Genomic DNA, 17,532 nt, shown 5'->3' with positions numbered 1-17,532 from the left:
TCAGGACAAATTACCAGAACAACAGCTTCATTTTAACAGCACAATTATTTTATTTTATTTTATTTGCCTCAGCGAAAATGGGAATGCTTTACAAATTTAACCATTACAAAAATGAAAAAAAAAAAAAAAGTTAAATCAGTAAGAAAAGGTTTACTGCATCACTCTTGACAAGATGCAATTGACTCCTTATGGACGAAGAGACGATGCAGCTCCACGTCTTGTTGGGGACTTTTCTGAACTCCTTGTCGTGATCTTAAAAGAATAAAAAATAATAATAATGGGAAAATGGAGAAGAGTGTGTGGAGTTAGTGGCACTGCAGTTATGTAACATGAAACAAGAAAACAGAATGTCCTTTGAACCCATCTCCCGGTGTAAAAGAAAATTTAATAACATCGTTTTCTGGGAGAGCAAAAGCAATATTTGGTATCGTGTGGATCTCTCTGGAGGAAATAAGCCTCAAGTCTTCCTTATCGCATTTACAATCTGGATATGTTGTGTTGAGAAATAAGCAATGACCTGGCAAGGACGGTGGATGTGACTGACAGAGCCCAAAGCACAAGATTGTGTTTCATTTTATAGCATATTTCAGTATAAAAGAACATTCATTGTTCACTCTGGGACTGGAGGCGACATCCAGGTGAGATGTGCTTCACATCACTGTAGACAGTAACATTCTAGTAGAACGTGAGACTTTTCAAAATGAGCCTCAACCGAGTAAAAATATTTCATGTATATTTTTTAAGTAAGAAACCAAATAAATATATATAGTAACAATAAACAAATGAGTGGAATTCACACCTTCTAAGGGAGGAGCACTGATGTCAATTCAGCCAATGAAGTTCATCACAACCAAGTGGAGGACTGTGTGGGCAAAAAGGAAATCAGCAAAGGCTCGCTCTGGTGAGATGGACAAGAAATCTCCTTTGTTCTGTGGGTTGATCTGGATACGAAGACACACTGCAGGGAAAAAAGTCAAGTTAAAAACTGTTGGCACAACCACCCAGTACACAAGTGTAATGTAATTTAATAGAAATTTAAAATACATCTTTTACTCTGTACAGTACATTAACCTATGTTCAAATTGTAATTGTACTAATTATGTCTACACAGCTTTGTGAATACAGCTGTAAAACAACGACTGGTTCTATTTATTTCTATCTAATCTACTCTGTGTAACAGATTACAGAACAAAAAACTTTTTCTGAATAACCTGCTCAAAATTAATTTAAAAGGAAACTGCTACGTAGTACAACGAATCACAGAAACATACTAAAATCCATTTAAAAATCATTAACTCTGCAGAGAAAACTAAATATCAATAAAATAATCACTGTTTTTATTTTAATTAACACTGTATTATGTACGTTTTCCTCGTTAGCTTAGCTAACTGCTCTACTGATAGCCTTTTCAGTCAAGAAGAACACGTCACAAACACATTCACTGTGGTATAACATTCTCTTGCAAATTAAAACACATTTCTACCAGAGAAACAATCTTACCTGCGAGAATGAAGGAGCCAACGCAAGAAATGAAGCCCGACAAGAAGCTGTTGAAGGGAAATGTCCCAACGAGCAGACAGTAGAGGAACTGCAGCGCACCTGTCAGCAAAATATACAACAAATACGCATCCACGACTTTAAGTTTGTTGGACGTCGTGGTGGTGTACTCCTCCAGAAACCGGGAGATAACTGAAATCACGGAATTCGACATGGTGTCACGGTTTGGTTGATGTTGAAAGCGTCGCTAAGCTAAGCTAGCACCGGTTCTTTTCCTCGGTCCAATGAGTGACGTGTCCCAGAAACCGGAAATCGCCTTGGTGCTACGGGTAATTGGTACCGGAAAGTAACGACGAATATGTTTCGCGGATGTATTGTATTTTATTTTTACCATTATGATTTAAATAAAAAACGTGCATAAATTACTTTTCTTTGTTTTTATCTATTTGTTTAACTACTTTATATTTACCTTTAATTTATATTTTATATCAATACTGTTTGGAAATATCAAAGGTGCAATTGTTTTTTCTACATATGTCTGCATGAGACTGAACTTTGATTAGAATGAATTAAAATGCATTTCTTTATACAAAAAAGAAATGTTTAAATATGAAATAACTAATATAGTATTAAAGTACCGTGTTATACACTTTAAATCGGGGTAGTACCACAGCTTTCTATAACAGTCCACACCTGTAAACAGGTACGACATAATTATACGATAGTTTGTTTAAACTATCTATATTTACTATAATTCTGTTTGTATATATGTTGTATTTTTGTTCTTACCATGAAAAAATGTTGAGTTGTATTTGTAAAGATGTTTTCTACTTTTATAATAAGACTTAAAAACTTTAGGCGAACTGTTACGTCATTCACCGGAAGCTAAATACTAATAGACTCCGCCCACTCATAGCTTTTTCTACAGTGAAAGATGCTGTATACTACATTTTCTAAATTACTATATGTTGAGCAGATGTCTAAATTTTAGAAGCATAGAAAACAAATGTATTTCTTTTTAAAACAATAAGATAGTAGACGCCAATAATGCATGTCCAAACTCGTCATTTTCTTTGTGGAGGACGAGTGTTACAGCTTTTTCATTGACGATCTTTGTGTTAGGTCAGCTGACTGAGGAATTTCGGAGTTACGAAAACAATAGAGAAGCGTAGTGTTACAAACACGGTGCAGTCTCGTGTTTATCGTAAATTTAAAACCCTTTCATATATACGATTAATGACTGAGGTGAATGAAAATATTATGATCGGCGATGGATCCTGGAACAGCAACAGCGCCCGTGAACAACGATTGTGAGACAGAGTGAGTGACTACAGCTCAGTGTAATTACTATATATAACAACACTATGTTGATATTTTTCTTCTTAAAAACTTATACAAACTAAGTGTGTGTGTGCCAGTTTTACTGTGGTCTTTATTACTGTTTACTGTGCGGATTTAAACCAGTGCCAATTTCACTGTGGTCTTTATTACTGTTTACTGTGTTTACTGTAATCATTGGTCAATATAATGGAATTACTCCAAAAGTCGGACAGGAGTGTGTTAGCTCCACGTGATCCGAGTATTATCTGTATTACAATCCATTACGTACACATAGGCACCACAGAGGTGTAGTGAATGAAGTATTGTATGGTATAATTTCATTGATAACATGTTTATTAGTGTGCAATAATTGTCAATGTGAGTAATATCTATGGTCACCAAAAGGTACATGCAGGTTTAAATGTAAATAATAGAAAATGTACCCACACTAGTGGCTACAATTACTTTTATTTCAGTATTTGTTTGTTTTTTATAGTAAATTAAATAATTCAATATTATAATAAATCAAGAATTAGGTTTCAATCATGTATAATCTATAATGGAAATCATTTTTACTTTAGTGGTCCTTCTGGCTGTTACACAACAATCACTAATGTGACTCAGCAAGTTTTATAAACAGTTGAAAGGCCTGCAGGTGAGCCCACCTATGTAGTGTTCCCACCTCCAATCAGAGAAGAAAGGGTGCGGATTATTGTCACATTGTTAATATTTGTTTTTGAGTCCAGTCAGTGAAACAGCCATTTTTATGGTAACTACTAACAGTTAGATAGTTTGGAAACGCGTTCATTTTCACCGTGACCGTTGTTCTTGCAAACAAATGGACTGTCACTATCTATGTTGTACGTAAACTTGGACCTGAACCAGAGACAGCCTTAACAAAGACTGAACCAAAGGTCAAAATAGCCAGGAGCTTGGAAATACCTGGCACTTTCCATAAAATCCAGGGCTCATGATGACCTTGTGCTAACCTTAGCATTTATACATGTAGCAATTAAAAGTTTGCAGAAGAGAGTGGAGTCCAGAAAAATATGAGTTCATTTAGTTGAACTAATAACAATCTACCAAAAGCTAAAATTAGCCTAATTAGCTAGATGGTTATCAGTCAGGAAATTAGTGAGTTAGCCAAGAAATTGTAGGAATATTAAATAAGACAATAAATTATATTAATAAATAAAATGTAGTCAACATGAGAACTGTTAACAACAAATAAATATATGAAAAAGAAACCTGTATCTTCCTTACGTCTCCTCATCTTCGAATTCTTCTGCTCTCAGGACAAGTTCATTCGGGAGCTGGTGGCCTTCGTGGCGTCCGACCTCCATGTCCATTTTGAAGACCACAGAGTCCAAGATTCTTGCCTGTAAGAAAACTGGTTCAAGCATCATTAATGACAGGATTAACAGAGTCGAACTCATTTTACATTCGTAAACGTTTACTTGATCTCGACAGGTATCCAGAATAACCTATGGGCCAGATTTGTAACCTTATCCAACCAGGATCGTATATGGACTCTGAGCCTGACCAATAAGGAGGCTCCTAAACCTAAACCTGCAAGTATGAACGTCATTGTGGTTTTTGTGCATCGTTAGTTTGTTTGTGCACCTGTTGGACGTTGATGTTTGTATGAACTTCACTGATGAAATTCCTCTGTTGTGACTCCGTAGCCTCTAAGACTCCACTGGTGATGGTCCACGGGTTTGGAGGTGGAGTTGGACTCTGGATCAGAAACCTTGACGCACTGAGCCGATCGAGGCCCGTCCACGCCTTCGACCTTTTGGGCTTTGGCCGTAGCTCCAGGCCTTCCTTTCCCTCGGATGCTGCCAAAGCAGAGGAGCAGTTTGTCAACTCCATTGAACAGTGGAGAGAGTCTGTAGGCCTGGATCGCATGATTCTGCTGGGCCATAGCCTGGGGGGCTACCTCGCCACATCCTACGCCATCCAGTACCCTTCTAGGTAGTGATGGTTAAAAGTAACTTCACATCAAAATCATTATGAGATATTAAAAAAACTGTTAAACTAGTTTTCATTTTTTTCCCTGTGATTGTTTGTAAGGTTTTCTGACTAACAGTTTTGCTGTTAACCAAACATCAAAATCGCCATCATTTTAAGGGTGAATAATATTTAACTACTGTAAAATTTGCTTTTTGCAGGTTGTCGTACGTTAAAACACCTACAGCAAAGCTCTTTTCTTTGTTCTTTGAAAGCCTGGCATTTTCTCATCAAAGTTCTTTACATGAGATTTTATAAACAGGCTTTCAGATATTCCAGGAGTCTCTTGACCCAGTCCTTTGATTACTCCTCACCTTGTTGTGAAGCACTTTTAGAAATCTGCAGACGTGGTTGAAAAAATATTAAATGTTGACCTTGCATTTTCATGCTTTCAGGTAGCACAGAGGAACGTTTAAATAACATCCATTTGCACACTGTCTCATGCTGGTTCTATTACAGTTGGTATAAAAACGAGCGACAGCTTATGTAAGAAACCTCTTTGTGGTTTTCTTTTCCTTCCAGAGTGTCTCATCTAATCTTGGTTGACCCATGGGGTTTTCCTGAGCGACCTCAGACAAAGAACCAGGAGAGCCAAGGTCAGGGGGCGGAGGTGGTGAAGAGGCCATCGCCTCCACGCTGGATTAAAGCTATTGCAATGGTGGTTTCCTACTTTAATCCACTGGCTGTCATCAGAGCTGCGGGGCCGTGGGGTGAGCCACAGTGGTGTTAATGGATGTAGAAGCTCTGCTGCGTGAAGCTTCTGTTCACTCACATCACACTGTCCCTCCAACTCAGGTCCTGGCTTGGTGAACAGATTCCGTCCTGATTTCAAAAGGAAGTTTGAAGACCTTTTTGACGATGACACCATGACGCAGTACATCTATCACTGTAACGCACAGAATCCGAGGTAAACCGTCGTAAAGGGCCGCAATTTGACCAAAAAGAACCCAAACCTGATTTTTATCTCATCTTCCTTCCCACAGCGGTGAGGTGGGCTTCCGGGCCATGTCCGAGTCTCTGGGCTGGGCTAAGAGGCCCATGCTGCAGCGGGTTCACCTGCTGCCTTCCTCCATGCCCGTCACCATGCTCTACGGAGAATACTCCTGGGTGGACAGTTCATCTGGAGAGAGAGTAATCCAGATTAGGAACCCAGCCTTCACCAAACTGATGGTGAGTGGAAACAGAGAAAACAGTCATGGCTGATTGCATTTAATCACAAAAAACAGTCATGGCTGATTGCATTTAATTTAGTTTTACACCGCAGTATCGTAAACATTATAATCTGCATAGAAATAAATCCAGCAGGTGGGAGTGATGCAACCTAAATAGAAGAATATTTAAATGGTTGGGGGAGGGTTAGGATCCGCCTACAGTAAGAAACTGATTGTTGCAAGTTATAAAACCGGATTTCTTCTTAGGAAATCATTTAAGGACAATTAAACCTGATTGGTTGTGAACCAACCTGAAATGTATGCATCTAAATGTATGTCTTACATCTGTAGGAACCATGCTCTTTTTTTTCTAAAGCTGAGCTAAACTTCTTGCTGTAACTGTCGGTTTTCCTTTTTCCACACAGCTGATACAGAAAGCCTCTCACCACGTTTATGCTGATCAACCAGAAGAGTTCAACAGAGCGGTGGAAAATATATGTCGCTCTGTTAACTGACCGTCTTAGTGTGTATGTGTATATGGTTGTATGTCAAAGACACTATAAAGAAAATGGTCATAGCTAGTCCATTGTGAACTATGATTTTCAAATCAACTGCGGTAGTACATGTATGACTTTTGTATTTATTGCACCAGTTTATTTATAGCCCAATGAAATGTGTTCAGTAGTGTGACCATGCAGAATTGTTTTTTTGTCTTAAAATAATTTACGTTTGCACATTTCACCAGTGCCTCACATTAAAATAGATAGATGTACTTTATTGATCCCATGACATTACAGTAGCATTCGCACTGAACTGTTATTTACATTTATATTGTTGGAAATAATAAAATGTTTTTGTTTTTTTTTATTTTGACGCCGTTCTATTGCACCAGGATCTTACCTCATTGTACTTTACAGCCCTGCCAGCAGAGGTCAGCAACAAGTGTTATTCCAAGGATCTGTGGGGTTCAGTTTTTGCCACAAAGCCCAAAGAAGAAGCTTGTGTAAAATGCTGTCAAAATAAAAGTACATTTCAGAATAAAATCCCAAACTCGAAAAACACAGCATAAAGACATAGACATGTTGAATAATCAGTGACAGGAAAACCTGAAATACTGGTAACATGGCTTATCTTGAACTGTTGGAGAACTGTTTTCAAACAGCATGTGCTCTTTGCCATGATTTCGGTGAAGGGAAAAACATCCATTGATGCAATGAGGTTATTGAGGAGCCAAGTTCCCAATTTTCTGACAATTCTGCAGAATATAACAAAACAAACACACAGAATTTGTCTTTGTTACAGACACTAGATGAAGTTCACTGAGTGATCTTTGATACAGCACGGTAACAAGGCAGGGGAGTTCGCAGAGATGGTATTTTACAGGCTGACACTTGCTCCTCCTGATGCGTGGATTACATGACATCATGTTCTCCTCCCTTCAACATTTACAAGGTGTGTCTGATGATGTATGCAGACTAAAAAAGAAAATGCATTAATCAAAGCTGTGATTTCAGTGGACGTTTTATTACCAAAAATCAAACATAAAACGGTTCTGCTAAATAAAGATGAAATAGATAAATAATGGCATTGTTAATAAAATAAGTTCCTTCACATTGTTCTTCGAGTGCTGACGTTAAACAGGCTGCGGCCTGTACACCTCAGGACTCGGGCTGCTCTGGTCTGTGTTTGAATGTGCTCTTACCTAATACTGCAAAGCTGATGTCAGTTCAGTTACACACAGAGAGACACATCAACAAAAGACAAACATGGCAACAACGACAACCACAGAGACAGAAGAAAGTTCAGTAAAAATAAAAGATTACCAAGAAGATTTCAGTTTTTGTTCTAAAATGATTCTGACCTTTGACATCGAGTCACAAAATATTCTGGTTTCAAAGTTAAAAAAATGTGCCTCTAACAAAACACTTCACAGTACCCTTCCTTCATTGAAGCCACAAAATGTTCATTTTGTCCAGATATTTTTACTCTAACTCGAATGAGACTTTAAGCACAAAACCCTGCCTGAACCTTCACACGCTGTGATCAGTGCCTTCACATGCACTAACTCATCAGTCTAAAAACTGGTTAATCTTACGTATGAATCATTTCTAATTGTCAATGTTAAACATGCTACAATTAACTTCTTTACCACAGGTTTAGCTCTTTAAAGCCATACATTTATAGTATTTCAAGTACAAAAAAAAAATCACAATTTTTGATAATGCTACAGTGGTTGAGTTTCTAGACGTAGTTTTAGAAAATCTTCAGATTATACTGTATAAAATACACAAAACAGGCTCCCGGCAGACCCCATATACTATAGATAAATGATTTTAGTTGATAGTTTCTAGAACTGAAGTAAAAAGGCAGGAGTGAGGTGTTCACATTTTTCTCATTTCTCAAGAACAACGATGTCGGCCACTCCGTGCACTTGTGTGAGCTGTTTGCAGTCAAGTGAAGCCACCAGCTTCCTGGCTCCGGCCTGGATGGGGATGAAGTGCTCTGTCAGAGTGACGGTGGCATTACTACCAACGTCACTGTGAAGGAAAAGCAATTGTGGATTTAAATTCTGGACTCAAATTGTTAAAAAAATATTTAAAAATCTTAAATACAAATTTTAAAAATGTTCTTTTCTTACCCAACAACTACTTCATGTCCCTTCTGCAGACCCAGGCCTTCTACTCTGAACACCACGTCCTTCAGTGTTCGTGGCAGCGGGTTGGTGAAGATGATCTTTGCTGCCATCTCCTTGCCAACGATGGCGTCTCCCAAAGGCTGCAAATACAAGAAGAAGAAAAAGGTGAGATTCACAGCATTTTGGATCAAGATGAATGAATGATACTATCGAACCTCCCACTCACCGTGATGCTGAGGTCGGGTGTACGCAGCCTGAAGGTGGTCTGCTTCGCTAACACCTGCTGCGTCTCACTGACTCTTCCAGACAGAGTTAGCATCAGTGCTGCCTGGTCCACCAGCTGGTTCTGGTACTGCTGGTATGGCAACACCCAGTCAATGGTTTTCTCTATGTGGGAAGACAAAAATGAACACAGACAACTCAGCTAAAAGTCTTTTTTTTGTTTTGTTTCCTCTGCTCAGTGCTTCAATAAGACTGTACCCCTTCATGGACCTCAAATGAGTCAAATGTGTAACATTTTTCCAATGACTCTCAGCAGATTGTGTTTCTTAGTTTATGTCGTGCATTAAAGTAGCCGGACGTGTCACGATGCTGACCTTCATTGGGCATCAGCTCCACAGGTATTTGATCCTTCTTGATGGTTCCCTTCAGAACACCGGTGTAGTACATGACCGCCACCTGGCTGTGCAGTGTGGCCTTGCGGGGAAAAGAGCTCTGGTTTTTCACCACAATGCTCAGCTTAGCATCGGCCCCCATCCTGGGTCCCTCACCCTCCATCTTCACCTCCACACCCACGTCCTCTGCCATGGCGGTGGAGTAAACATCTGGCTTGCTGCCATAGCGACAGGCTGTCTCCACAGCGATGCGTTCCTCATCTGAACCTGGATAGAGAAGACGGCGTTCAAAATGAGCAAATGAAAACGTTCACACTTGAAAGAAGTGTCTGAAACATCAGTGCAGGCAGTGAAGTTCTCACTACCTTCATGGTGTTTGTACAGGTGTGTGATGTCAGCTCGCTCTTCAGAACCGACTGCTTTGGTGCTGATACAGTGACCGACTGCCTTCTTCTCAGTGTACACCTGGCTGAAGGTGCCGTCCAAGTTCCTCTGCCAGTAGATCTTATCACTGTTGACCTGATGTGGAAAAATGTGGAAAACAAGTTCAAACACCAGACATTAAGAATGAGTTCATTTTAATGTGCATCGACAAACCCCACGTTTTGAGGAACCAAAACATGATAAACTTAATATTTCTGAGAACTGAGCTTTAGATGATGTTTCTACAGCAACCCCCCCAAAAAAAGTCAACCCAACCAAATTCAGTAGGTGAGTCGGTTCAAGAAGCAAATGTTTCTTGGAACTGGACCAAACAGTACCCACCTCAGCAAAGACAAAGGGAGTGTCATGTTTGAGGTAGACTTGGCCAGAGCGGATAGCGTTCACAGAGGCAGGACCGCAGCGGAAAGTGCCCTGGCTGGTTTCCTGTGGAGTGGAGTCCACCGCCTGCCAGCCTCCATATCCAGGAGGAAGGTCTGGTCTGGCCATCCAGCAGTCATTCCATACGTGGAAATTCCTGAAGAAGGGCAGTAAAACGTGTTCATTTAATGTTGCACTTAAAGAGACCAATTTTATTGTGGAGGGTAAACAGCTACACAAATGACCAGAAGCTCAGTGCTATATAGTACAAAGCCCAGGGGCAGATTTCTGTAAAGTCAAGTTAAAAAACCAGTCGGGTTGAGCAGTTGTCAGGCAGGATTTGTGGGTAATTGAAAGTCCAAGTTAAAGTCAAGTCAAGTTAAAAAACCAGTCAGGTTGAGCAGTTGTTAGGCAGGATTTGTGGGTAATTGAAAGTCAATGGCATCTCTGGGTCAGGTCAGTTTAGGAAGCTGATCTAAATATACGTTGCATTCCTAAAGTATGGAATTAGCGGCGAGCAATTTTCCATTTTAAGGGCACGGTGGTGTTGACTTTATAAAGTTAAACATCCTACCAGATGGAGTCATTGTTGAGGTAGTCTAGTGGTTCCATTTCCTCGTCCAAGTACACATCAGTGGTGAGGGACACGTCCGTATCATGAGCAGACTGGAAGTTGGTCACACTGCGGGCTGGGATTCCCAGGCAGCGCAGAACTGGAGACAAAGACAAAGCGAAATCAACTTCATCCCAAAGACCAGCAACCTGAAGGACATAAGGAACTGGTACCAGCTAGTACCGATCCCCCTGCAGTACTTGGTGGGCACCCAAAGAGTCAAGAACACCCTGTTGAAGACCGACTTCAACAAAGTTAATTTCTTTTCGCATAAATGAATGAAAGCAACACGTGTGTGGTTGTATCTGTGATAAAAGTAGAAGACACGACAGGAATGTCAGACCAAGTACTTTTACTACCAAAATACTTTTGTTATTTGGAGCCCAGATTTGTGCTGTCATGTGTGTGAGAGAGAGGGAGAGAGGGTTTGGGGGAGGGTGCAGTCGTGAGTGCAGAATGAATGAAATGTTTCTGCTGCTGCTGCAGTGACAGCTGACCCCCAGCAGGTCAGGTGTAGGATCACTGACAGAATGTTAATCAAACTGAATTTACATTCGGGCCTGGGACACGCACAACACTGAGGTGTGTGTGTGTGTGTGTGATCACATGCCACACAAATACACCATGTCTTCCCATTCCTGCAGCCATCACCCACTAAGATCCAGGCCTGTGTTCATAAACACTGTCACTATTTTGACCCCGCCCACTCACCTGTCGTGGTGACCCCAGAGAAGACCCAGCACTGTCCGTAACACACTGGCGTGCCATTGGATGAGTGGTACTTCTTCAAGATCTCCACGCTGCTGCTCCACGCAGCCGGGGAGACGCCGTCAGAGTACTTCCCAGACCAGTTTCCAACCAGAACTCCATAATCATCCTGAGCATTGATCTGAAAAAGGTTTAGTTTTAAATATATTAGCCATTATTGGGACATTTCACTATACCGTACTGATATTCTACAGCACAGTACAGTTTTTTTTTAATTAACATTTAAGTAACATTTCTTTTTCTTTTATTTCTTCTTTTGATTACAGTTTTACTACAATTAAATTGTTAAAAAAAAAAACGCAATATATCGTGATACATATCGTATCGGCCAACATTCTAGCCAATACACAGCCCTAGGTTTTACCAGTGCATTCATGTTGGCCAAAAAGCCAGACAACATTCTTACCAAAGCAGAAATGACTCGGACCACATTGACAGGGTCACCTCGACCAGAAGGGGGCATGTCGCTCTTTTCCAAGATGTACAGACAGGCCTCCAGGATTCCTTCATGAAACTACAAATAAATCCCATTAAATAATCATATAAATTGTACATTACCATTCATACATTTACATTCAGGCTGACTGAACATTGTGCATTCTGTGCAATCATTATTTAGAGACGGTTAAATATAATAATAATAAAAAACACACGTGTGTGTTTTTGTGGAAAACTGAACGTAGGCCATGAATGAATAACTTGTTTTCCTTTTTCTTGATTTCTACAGTGTTTGGAAGGAACTGTCTGAGGTTTTAGTGAATCTTCGAAGTGAAAATTTATATTCCCTGGATGGCTCCAATCTCAGACTGAATTAATTTTTATAAGAGAAGTGCGTAAGTAGCAGCCTGTACACTGCCTCATACATTACAATGAAACAGAGATTCTCAGGCTAAGACATGTCTCACTGTTTTGTTTTTTTTTTCTAATACAGATTTACGTGTAGTTTTCATCATAAAAGTATAAGAGTGAGATGTTGTTAGTTTAATGTAGATCATCTAAAGGGCCAGGTTTTTGTTTTTATTTTAGGAATTAAAGGACCAGGTTTTTGTTTTTATTTTAGGAATTTAAAGATTGATTACTACGGCCTTCCCACTGCCAATTATAAACAACCCAACTGACACCAAAGCCAAAGCTAACACTGTCTGTCTGTCAACTGCATGATAACTAAACTGGTGCTTTTATAATATGGGCAGCTACATTTTAAAAAAAAGTGTATTAATGCATAATTGCCTACATTTAATTTCGGTTTAATATGTCTAATTAATCACAATGACCCTTTAGAGTACCTCTGTGGACCTGTCAGGGGCCACAAACCCCCTTTTCGAAGTCTCAAAAAAAATTTTAAAAAAAATTTAAGTTGAGACATTCTGTCCTAATTTTTTTTTTTTGAAGTGTCTAAAAAAATTAAGTTGAGACATTCTGTCCTTAATGTTTTTTTTTTCTTGATCCACAGGGAATTGTGGTCTGAAAGCTTCGGCTCCAGGATAAATTCTTTGAAATTGTCACTTTGGTTTTATGGGTATTTTCTGTACTTTTTCATACTATAATGAATTCGCAAGAACTCATGATGACTTCATATTTCAACCTACAAGTTATAAAAAAAAATTTTATGTCTGTAATTTTTTTTCCTCTTTATTTTCACCTGGCCAAAGTTCCAAGTACGGGCACCAATTTGGTTCTCGGTGCCGTAGTAAATCCTTCCAGTGTCGTTCAGCACGTACTCCTTCCTCTCGTCCTCATCGTCCAGGAACACTATGTCCTCTGCAGAGACACCAGTAACATCAGTTATCACTGAACAACATTAAAATATTTCTTTTTCTCCATATACTGTTGCTTCCTTGGTTTACAAACGGCGTCTGTGTGACTCTAGTCTGTATTTGAAGTTAAAAGTGACCCAGAATCACATGTTTTCTTCACCTCCTTAGTGACTACACCCTTAAAGAATGTAATTCCTATTCACACCCCGTGTCTCCCAGACTCCCCATCATCAGGAAATGGAGAAACACAAAGACCTCTTAGACCTTGAGAAAAGGGGGGCCCTGACTCATTTATATGAGGCTCTCCAGCATGAGTGACATCACCGCAGCAGATTTGGGTGTGACCCCATGACACGAGCTTCACAGATGTATTATTCCTTGTTCTACCTTTTTATCTGCTGCTGATTCCTCTGTGGTTTCCAGACGGTACGGAAGAGGGACGTGACAAAGGAAGACGCAGTTAAAAGTAGCTCAGGATTGAAGAGGGAAGAGGTCATGAGAGACGGGGTGTGAGACAGAAGGGAAGTCATGCTTGTGAGAGAACGAAGGGAGGAGAGGAAGGGGAGAGGAAGGGAGGGAGGGCGGGGGGGCCTGCACAACGTAGAGTTTTGAGGATTTAAAAGGAGAAAGAAAAGAGAGGTGCATCTGACTTAATCAGACGGCTGTGATTATTCAGAGTTTCACTTCATTTTACTGAACATTTCTGGAATGTGCTGTGAACACATACACATACAGGATAAGGACGGAGGAAGTGACCATGAGAGATAGCAAAAAAAAACAGGTGGAGCACCAAAAAGAAGAACTTACATGGAGTAAGTGAAGCGTGGGAGTAAAAGTGGGGGAGAGAAGAGAAGGGGATTACAGTGTGACCACATCACTGCACGTTATATGGTATATGTAGGATTTTGACTGTTATGAGGGAATGAAACGGCTTCAGGCATTAGAGATTGACTGAGGGAAAGTGAGATTGGATGAAGTGCCAAAAGCAGGAGGTAATCATAACTGTGATTAATGACAACAGTTCAATCAAATCCAGTCTTTGGCCTTTTTTTTTTTGTAAAATTTGCAACGTAGCAAATTTGCTGTTTTTCTGACAAATTTCATGCTGCAAACAGCAGCAAGCAGCATACTGAGGCATCACATTCACTGTAGCTAGTTGTACTGCCTGTTGAGGAATACCAGACTTATTTTACCACATTCCTTATTATATATTTGCTTATCTATTTTTTTACTTTACAGTTTTCACAGTATCTATGTTGTTGTTTTTGCTGGAGGTCTATTGTAACTAATTTCTGGCTCATTTCTAGTCTAGCTTATTATGCATATGTGACTAAGTGATAAGAAGAAGAGTAAATATATATATATATATTTGCCATGATGCTGAAACATAAATAAATAGTTCAGATGGTGAAGTAAAGAAGTGGTGTGATTTGTTACTTAAGCGCCAGTCTTCGTGACTCGTCGCCATCTGCGTTACGTAACTCCCAGAGTTCACAGGATCACGCAGGAGTCATTTGATGGACGACACCAAGGACAGAGTTTTTCACCCATGTGTAACATTATATCAGGACAACTCTCACGGACAGAAGGTTCAACCGACGTCTGCACTATTTTGAACCACGAGCATTTTTAAAAACAAATCCTAGTCTGAACTAATCCAGCCGGTGGTTGATCTGTTCCTGATTATTCTCTTCCCTGTTCCTCTTCTCCTTCCTGCCCTAACTCCACGTGATGCCTCCTTACCTTCACACCAAGGGTTGAAGAGCATGGTGATGTTCTCGCTGCATGTGTAGGTGGTGGGGGCCTCGCCCTTTAGAGAGGAGGTGGTGACACTCAGGCCGTACAGACCGATGACGGCGGTGGCAGGAGAGTTGACCGACAGTTTCATCTTGTTGCCAGTCTCCTCCACCACCTTTGCCTCCCAGCGTTCGTCCTCCAGATGCTCCACCAGTGGGATGATGATGTGGGTGCCTTTGGAGACCATGGGCAGCGGACCTACACCAGACAAGAGAGATGTGAGTCTTTGTGCTTGGACATAACGTGGAATAAAAGTTAAAAAAGAAAACCTTACAGAATCTACCTGAGGATTTTAAATGCACACTCAAAAATTAGAAAACAGGACAAAATCAAATTTCACAAACAGGTCACAGGTCAACCTCTGACCTTTGGTCTACTATTAATAAAGTCTAGTCTGTGTCTGTTTGGGCAATGAGAAGAAACTGTGACTTGAATCAGTCTAACTAACCAACCATCATGTGGTCCATGTTTACTGAAGTGTAGCATAATCTCATTAGTCTCCCAGTGATGTTCTAAAGCATTTTAAGAATTTAAACAAAGTTACCACCCGACACAATACTGTAGCTTCATGTGTGTCAGAAAACTCAGAGACAGTCATTTTCAAATAAACCTTAACATGATGATATAATTGCTAGCTTCTAGCTATATTGCTGAAAATTCTGGGATGGTTTTTACAGGGCTTGGTTAAATATTAGTAATTTCCTGCCTTCAGTGTTTTCTTTCCCCTTTTTGTGTGTCCTATGTCTTATTTTTATTACTCTTATGTTTATCTTTTGCAATTGCCGGGCTGTTAATCAATGGCTGTCACTGCGGACCACTTCTGTTTCATGGCAACCCTGTGGTCTGTGCTGCCAGTCCCTGGAGGCAGCGTGAAGTTTACCAAGATCTCATTGTTCTCCTCTGACCTCAGAACGTTCCATTCTCTCACCTCTGAAGGATATCAGTGAAAAACATGGCAGCTCCTTAAGAATGGAATCGACTTTATTGAACGTAGACAGAGTCTGAAAATCTAGTCCTTTTAAGAGTTTAGACTTTTTTGGTATGTGATTTTTTGTTTTGTTTTTTGCATTCTTTATTAAATACACGCAAGTATTCGCCCTTTCCTTTCCTCCCTTCCATGTGTGCAGCTACATCAGCAGCCAGTAATCAATCCTGTGCAATGATGTAACAGCCGTTTATTCCCAGGAGTGCAGTGAGTCTTTGCCATGTGAAGTTTGAAAATACCAGAGGGAGGTGTTCAGTGTCCTGAGGTCTGGAAACTGTTAAGAGGAGGTTAGCAGAGTGGAATCCAAAGCTGGTGACATTAGTGAAACACCGTTCAATCTCAGCCTACCAGCCCTGCACAGCACTTTGGCCAAATGTTCTCCAACTGATTTCCAACAAAACTCATTCTTCTGGATTTCACAATGACTGGCAACTCATGAAGACTAACAACAGCAGTACTCCAGCATTTTTGTTTTACGTTCATAACTGTTCAGTCCAAATGGAGAGCATTTCTGCACCTGGATTTAACCATTTTTACAAAAAAAAAAACAACCCATTTACTCTTCCGTCAAAGTAAATGCTAGCCCCCAGATTGGTTCAATACAGAGGACAATATTAACTGGTGTGGCTCTAACTCAGTAGTTAGTGCGGTTATCTTAACCTGGCAGGGTTGTGGGTTCGATTTCAGACTTAGGTTTCATGCCACCCATTCACAACCTCTGGATTATGAGTACTATTTACCTCTATTTTTTCTTACAAATTCAGCTGATGCTCTTTTATTCACCATTAGTTTAAACAATGAAGAGTTAGTTGAAGGGTCCACACAGGGGAAAAGTGGTTAGTGGTCAGGCCTTACAGCAGGAAGATCATTGGTTTGTATCCCAGCATCTACTAAAGGTTTTTAAAAGTATATATGTTAATACTGTGTACATGGGTTTTCTCCGTGTACTACAGTTCAATCCTACTGTCAAAACACATTATATCTGTTGGATAAGCGACCTCTCCTGGTGCAGCACGTGACAGTACCTGTCTTCAGATCCAGATGCAGCTTGTCAGTGGAGGCGTTGAAGGGCCTGTTCAGTTCCATCTCTATCTGGAAGGTCTGCCCTCTACGGATGATCATCTCATCCCCGTCATACAGGTCTGTGTGGTGCTCCACTCTGTTCTGGCCGGTCTTGGAGCTCAGAAGGTCGACAGACTGCACCAAAACCTTGATGTCTGAGTGGGTGAGGAGGTGGGAGATCAAACTTAGGAACTTAGGGATGTGCAGCTGCTGAGAGGTGATATGACAACGACAGATTCTGTTTTTTACCTTCCACCTCTTTGGTCTCTCCATTCTCAGGTTTGGTCTTCAGAGGCTCCGGTGACGGAGGTTTGACCATCTCGATCTTGTCCGTCACATCATAGGAGGTGCTGCTCTGCCGCTTACAGCAGCACGGGCACATCTTCCTAAACCATCGGCGGCAGCTTCCTTCATCCTGCTTCTTTTCCTCTTTCTGGATGCTCAGCTCTACCCTGGTGGGCGGGGCTGCTCCGGGGAAACGACCAACATCGGATGTGCTTCTCACCATCAACCTTTCGCTCG

General features: G+C 40.6%; 3 protein-coding genes across 6 annotated transcripts in view; 1 reads left to right on the top strand and 2 right to left on the bottom strand.

The window, feature by feature from the left end:
• Positions 1-52: 52 nt before the first annotated feature.
• On the bottom strand, positions 53-1,813 carry dad1 (defender against cell death 1). The gene is made up of 3 exons (XM_008334208.3): positions 1,501-1,813; positions 800-958; positions 53-252 (listed from the first exon to the last, which is right to left on the bottom strand). Exons 1-2 carry the CDS (start codon positions 1,709-1,711, stop codon positions 828-830), a joined length of 342 nt encoding a protein of 113 aa, XP_008332430.1. The 5' UTR covers positions 1,712-1,813; the 3' UTR covers positions 53-252; positions 800-827.
• Positions 1,814-2,448: 635 nt separating this feature from the next.
• abhd4 (abhydrolase domain containing 4, N-acyl phospholipase B) lies at positions 2,449-6,845 on the top strand. Its single transcript, XM_008334213.2, has 8 exons — positions 2,449-2,817; positions 4,113-4,198; positions 4,288-4,392; positions 4,503-4,791; positions 5,350-5,537; positions 5,623-5,734; positions 5,811-5,997; positions 6,404-6,845. The coding sequence occupies exons 1-8, from the start codon at positions 2,768-2,770 to the stop codon at positions 6,491-6,493; spliced, it is 1,107 nt and encodes a 368-aa protein (XP_008332435.1). The 5' UTR covers positions 2,449-2,767; the 3' UTR covers positions 6,494-6,845.
• The window catches only part of tgm1l1 (transglutaminase 1 like 1), a 24,620-nt gene continuing 13,904 nt past the window's right edge, over positions 6,817-17,532 (bottom strand). For 3 of the 4 annotated variants that reach the window (XM_025066088.1, XM_017042323.2, XM_025066087.1), the window contains 13 exons: positions 17,260-17,532; positions 16,974-17,165; positions 14,910-15,161; positions 13,052-13,170; positions 11,816-11,923; positions 11,353-11,530; positions 10,603-10,741; positions 9,993-10,185; positions 9,593-9,746; positions 9,210-9,494; positions 8,840-9,000; positions 8,617-8,753; positions 6,817-8,515 (listed from right to left, as the gene is read on the bottom strand). In XM_025066088.1, the coding sequence (XP_024921856.1) occupies positions 8,371-8,515; positions 8,617-8,753; positions 8,840-9,000; positions 9,210-9,494; positions 9,593-9,746; positions 9,993-10,185; positions 10,603-10,741; positions 11,353-11,530; positions 11,816-11,923; positions 13,052-13,170; positions 14,910-15,161; positions 16,974-17,165; positions 17,260-17,532 (2,336 nt within the window). In that variant the 3' untranslated portion in view covers positions 6,817-8,370. The remainder of the gene's footprint in view (positions 8,516-8,616; positions 8,754-8,839; positions 9,001-9,209; positions 9,495-9,592; positions 9,747-9,992; positions 10,186-10,602; positions 10,742-11,352; positions 11,531-11,815; positions 11,924-13,051; positions 13,171-14,909; positions 15,162-16,973; positions 17,166-17,259) is intronic. The other variant, XR_003053036.1, reaches the window with a different exon arrangement.

The sequence above is a fragment of the Cynoglossus semilaevis genome, chromosome 20 (genome assembly GCF_000523025.1).
Source record: "Cynoglossus semilaevis isolate Cse_v1.0 chromosome 20, Cse_v1.0, whole genome shotgun sequence".
In the NCBI taxonomy this organism is placed as follows: Eukaryota; Metazoa; Chordata; class Actinopteri; order Pleuronectiformes; family Cynoglossidae; genus Cynoglossus; species Cynoglossus semilaevis.
This window is presented reverse-complemented; position numbering and strand designations above follow the sequence as displayed.

Coding starts and splice junctions, on each gene's coding strand:
- dad1 (XM_008334208.3), bottom strand. CDS start 1,711: ATGTCGAATTCCGTGATTTCAGTTATCTCCCGGTTTCTGGAGGAGTAC. Junction 959..1,500: donor TGGCTCCTTCATTCTCGCAG/GTAAGATTGTTT, acceptor TTTTCCCTGCAG/TGTGTCTTCGTATCCAGATC.
- abhd4 (XM_008334213.2), top strand. CDS start 2,768: ATGGATCCTGGAACAGCAACAGCGCCCGTGAACAACGATTGTGAGACA. Junction 2,818..4,112: donor AACAACGATTGTGAGACAGA/GTGAGTGACTAC, acceptor TTCTGCTCTCAG/GACAAGTTCATTCGGGAGCT. Junction 4,792..5,349: donor GCCATCCAGTACCCTTCTAG/GTAGTGATGGTT, acceptor TTTTCCTTCCAG/AGTGTCTCATCTAATCTTGG.